Source organism: Atta colombica, unplaced genomic scaffold (assembly GCF_001594045.1).
Source record: "Atta colombica isolate Treedump-2 unplaced genomic scaffold, Acol1.0 scaffold47, whole genome shotgun sequence".
NCBI classification, from domain to species: Eukaryota; Metazoa; Arthropoda; class Insecta; order Hymenoptera; family Formicidae; genus Atta; species Atta colombica.
The window spans coordinates 3,616,454-3,621,672 of record NW_017259536.1 but is presented as its reverse complement, the minus strand read 5'-3'; the positions used below and the strand labels follow the sequence as shown (position 1 = coordinate 3,621,672).

Genomic DNA, 5,219 nt, shown 5'->3' with positions numbered 1-5,219 from the left:
CTCTCTCTCTCTCTCTCTCTCTCTCTCTCTCTCTCTCTCTCTCTCTCTCTCTATCTATCTCTCGTTGCTCGTTCGAGCGACGGAACCCGAGATAATTGCGCGAGGCAACGTTAACCGATGAGAACTGTAGAACATTAATCATGAGGCACCCGTCTCGGAACTCGCGAACTAAACGTGCGAAAATGTTTAATGCAATAATCGCGGTCCTTTGTTGCTGTCGAACATTTATGTACCTTTCTAAGTACGTTTGTCAGAATAAATTTCTCGATGTTTAGACTCGTACCAATGGATGGCTCAGGCACGGTTACATGGGAGGAATTCCTTGAGAATGCAGAAAGGTTTCTTGTTGTTTCAGACAAGATATCGGACGGATGGGAGCTTCACGGGAACAAGGTACATCGTGTACCATCGAGTTACTTATTCGTGCGAATTACATGCAGATCGAACGGACGCATGAAGTATGCAAATTGAATCATTCGATTAACGTTATTAATGGATTTCACAATTATGCAGTCTATTCATCCATTGTTTATTGTATAAACACACGAAATATAAAACTTTGTAAAAATTTCAAGTCGAGTAGTATTTTAAAATTTTGCAATTTTTAAGTTATATAATTTTGTAAAACCTAAATGGTTAAAATGTGATATCGTTTGCGAACTCTTTTAGGAGAAGTTAAAGTTATTAATGATTATTTAAAAAATATCTATTGCTTATTATATTTAAGACAAAAAAATATGTAGATCTGAAAATAATTTTGTTGGACTATTAAAATAATTATACAAAATTCGTAATAAGCGATTCTGCAAAAAATTTTATTTTTATGCTTCAGTAAAACCGTTTTTTTTCTATGTAAGCAGAACAACAAGTTGCGATAACGTCAAAATAACATTTTTTATTAGAAAAGTAATTTTTAATAATTATTTCGGAGCCATTTAGACAGAAATATATTTTGATATTATATTTTGATATTATCACTATGACTTTTTGTTCTATTTCCCAAAGAATACATCAAAAATAACTTTTGCCAAAAAATAAAATATAATCACAGTCAAAGTTTGATTGTGTTTATTAATATTAAAAATCAAAATAAATTCATTTTGATTTTTTGAGTTAACTTTTGTGTGTTTCCTTGAATTGAGTACCCAACGACATTTCACATTATAATTTTGTTTTTATCCATGATACGCATATTTAGGATATTCCTGGACAAGCTTATCTGATTAGAAGAGCCAAGTGCTTCATTCCAAGCAATGCAATCGCAAGAAAGGACTGCTCGACCGACGACGATAACGATACCCAGGAGTTCCATGTGAGATTTCGGCAAGATCCGCACGAGGCTGTTTCCACAAGTGAAATGCCTTTTATTATCGAGCATCACATTTTATGGTCTATTAGCTATAGCGTCCCAGTTCTCTTCTTCAATGGCTGGAAATCAGGTAATCCCAAACGACAGCTGACTTATAAAATATTTGAAAAATATCCATTACCTTCGTAGAAAGGGAAGGGGTTTATACTACAAAAATTAAGTTAAAGATTTTTTGAAAGGACGCGGCATGGGGCACCTTCTTGAAATTTTGTTTACGGGAATATGCACAGCTTGAAATTTGCGGTTGTCGGCTACTATACATTGGTGCTACCCTGCCTCGTATGCATCGTTTTATTGATTATAAACGCAAACGTGTCCGACTATTTCAATATTCGCGCAGATATGTCGACGGTATTAATTAATCCCAGTAACGCGTTTCGGTGGAGCGGAAATGCATCATGTCGTTTAGATTAATTAACACTGATCACCTTTTGTGTATTCATCATTGCGGGAAGAGACAATTGTCGTGAGACACGCGCATTCTTTTTTTTCAGCATTTTGTCCCTCTTTTTTTTAGATTTCCTCGGGATTAACCCAGTGAGCGTAAATGAGGCTCAAACGATCCATGGTTACAAATTAAATTACATGGAATTATCGCAAGCAATTCACCCTATCGTCGGCACGCCATTCCTGCAATTACATCCGTGTCTGTCCCAAGGGTTATTGCAGACCATGTCAAAGAGGTGAGAAACAGCAAGAAAATTAAGAAAAGAAATGAGAGCTACATCAAAGGAACTTTACACCCTTTTGAATAATTCTCGTAATTCATCACAACATAATTTTATAATTGCAGCAGGAATAAACTCGTCAGCTGGCTGAGCTGTATAGCATCCGCGGCCCTAAATCTCAAAATACATCCGGAATATTTCAAATTGACTCATTGAAGCCCAGATCGAACATTCGAAGGAACAATTCCTATAATATTAAACATCCTATTAAATTTTATTCATCCTATAATATTTTAGATCTTGTAAACCAGTGATGTGCAACCAGTATTCTTAATTTTCCAAAAAAATAAAATCAGAAAAAATCTGATTTATTTTATTTGCATAAAATGAAGAAAATGATTTTATATTTTTGATTATAACACATTTTATCCAAGAGACATCCTGGGATGTTCTCAGGACATCTTTAGGATATATCTTGGAGGTCTGTGCTATATCGTCGTGTCGCAAAAAATTCACAGACGGGCCACATGCAGGCCACAAGTTTGCGCATCACTGCTGTATAACCATTTCTACGAGCATTGTTCTTTATATTCCAACTTTACTGAAAGGAGGAAAATACAAGTCAAGATCTGTTTTCTGTAGCTGAACTAGTACTACACTTTTGGAACTTAAAGTAAAATAGATATATATGTTTAGTATTTGACGAAAGCGAGAAAGAAAGTTCTAGATCATTCTATACAAAACAGACCTATATTTTATTTTTCTAAGCTTGTCATTTAATTAACCGATGACTCATACGTCAAAGAAATTTTCCTGTAAGTACCTAAGCATGTTTCAAGAGATCACACCCTGTGTGCGGGAACGTCACCAATTGAGCGATTAGGCGCGAATAATTCTAGTCACGAATATTCGACGATTCGAGTGGAATTCGTTCGCGGTTGTCGACAACGGCATGGCGGATCTAGCGTTGACCCATGGTGGGCCGAGCAAATTGCTCGCAATTGGGCAGCATTTCGAGTGCGCGCGCGAGAGGGGAAGCGGAGGGCAAAAAAGGTTACAGCGTGGAAAAGAGAGCAATTAACGCGACCGCGCGCGCGCGGCAATTAGTCCGCACAAGGACGCATTTGCGTGCGGCCCCGGGAATATTCGTTCACGACGAATGCGCAGTTTTCGTATGCGCGCAAGTACGTACAGTCGACGACGTTAACGGTATCCGGTATAGGGCGGTTAACACCACTTCTCGCCAATTTTATTTACGCTGTTCGCGAACGCGGGCAATGATTATTGAACCGTACAATTAATTGCATAAGCGAAATGTAAATCTGAAGTATGAGGAAAAGTCCAAATGTAAAAAAATAAGAGACTGAAGATGTTATTGATGACACGATTAATACTATTAATATTAAAGAAGTAGGTATCCCAAGTAGAATAATAATTAAGTCACGGTAATTTCGCATTGACATTAAAAATGATTGAAAATGATATTTAATAATTATTCTGGAATCATTTTGACATCATTTTGATATTATAATGACTTGTTCTGCTTAGGTATTGAGCGGTCATTATTGACCGTTTTCATTTTTTAGATATATTTTCATTAAAAAATAGGATTCTAAAATTTGTTAATTTTTTAATAATAATTATATATAAAAATATTATTTTATAATGACAACTTTGGTTTTTCATCACTTTCTTTATTTTTATAATATTTTGTCTTTTTATTAATGGTCACATATATGCCAATATTAACAAATATACACATAAATGACATACATAATTATTCATATCGAATATAATTAATATTTAGCAAATGTGTATAATGTTGACCTATACATTGGCTATATCGTCTAAAGGTGCCTTAAGAAGTGTTAGTGGCCAAGGAACTTTGGTTTTTCATCACTTTCTTTATTTTTATAATATTTTGTCTTTTTATTAATGGTCACATATATGCCAATATTAACAAATATACACATAAATGACATACATAATTATTCATATCGAATATAATTAATATTTAGCAAATGTGTATAATGTTGACCTATACATTGGCTATATCGTCTAAAGGTGCCTTAAGAAGTGTTAGTGGCCAAGGAAAAAGGTCAACAAAAATGACTTAATTTTGGTTCTTATAATGTCAATAAACAGTCAAATTTTATGAGAAGATAATCACTTAATATAATTGTGGGATAGAATCTCCGAAATCATTATAAAATTTGTATGATATAAATCCCAATGTATACTTACATATGCAACTATGAGAAATAATTGTATGATATTAGATAAAAATCAATCATTGTACCAAATAACTTTATACATAGTGAAGAAAATTATTTGTCATCAAATGAAATCATGTAATCTGTGGGACAATATTTCAGCTAGTGGTTACCCTCTTGAAATTTTATAATCAAAAATCATTTTAACTTTCATGACGTAAAAATAAAGTCATTTTCTTTCGATTTCTTTCCTTGAATGCTTCTAATATCGTTGATACAGTTGATTGTAAGGCAACGCACCCATCCTCACGAACTCGCGCTCGTATATACGCGTATTTCGCGTCGTCGTCGCACGCGTGCCAGCGGTTCTCAACCCCGCTGAGTGGACACTTCGCCGCTCGGTGGACACTTGCCGATTAATAATCCCGTTAGCCCTGTCCTCCGAGTTCGGCCCGTGTGACGAGTGTCCGCTTCATGATACACGTGCCGCTTTAAATTACTCTAGCAAATGTACGATGTTATTCATGTGCAACCTCCATTCGGCTAACTTTCGCATAAAAAGAAAAAAAAATGTCGAGGTTCTTCTTTATTCTCAGTAGCGAAAAGGAGGGAATGGGAGGGTTGAAAGTGTGTTTCGACTGAATGGGGCAACTTGATCTGTTCGATACTTCGGGAGAATAATCGAAGTAGCCTTTGTATGTAACATAGGTCGCAAATCGGACAACGCACCAACTTCCCATTTGTCAGACTTAAATGACGCTTGTTAATGTCGACTAGATATTTCCGTTATCATGAACTGAAAGATCAGATTACTCCCGTTAGAAAGAACAGTCATCTCGTTTTCATACAGTTATTAAATACTATTTATTCAATATTATTTATTTATATGACTTTTTTAAATAATGAATTGATATTTATCAAACCGACTTTACTTTATCGTGAAAAATTATCATGTTGCAATAAATTATT

At 35.0% G+C, this 5,219-nt stretch overlaps 1 protein-coding gene across 3 annotated transcripts in view; it reads left to right on the top strand.

The window, feature by feature from the left end:
• Positions 1-2,254, top strand: part of LOC108691583 (ubiquitin-like-conjugating enzyme ATG10) — a 6,153-nt gene extending 3,899 nt beyond the window's left edge. The window contains exons 2-5 of one of the 3 annotated variants that reach the window (XM_018199400.1): positions 276-393; positions 1,199-1,439; positions 1,887-2,052; positions 2,166-2,254. In XM_018199400.1, the coding sequence (XP_018054889.1) occupies positions 276-393; positions 1,199-1,439; positions 1,887-2,052; positions 2,166-2,253 (613 nt within the window). In that variant the 3' untranslated portion in view covers position 2,254. Of the gene's footprint in view, positions 1-267; positions 394-1,198; positions 1,440-1,886; positions 2,053-2,162 lie in introns of those variants that run through there. The other 2 variants (XM_018199399.1, XM_018199402.1) reach the window with 2 other exon arrangements.
• Positions 2,255-5,219: the final 2,965 nt, after the last annotated feature.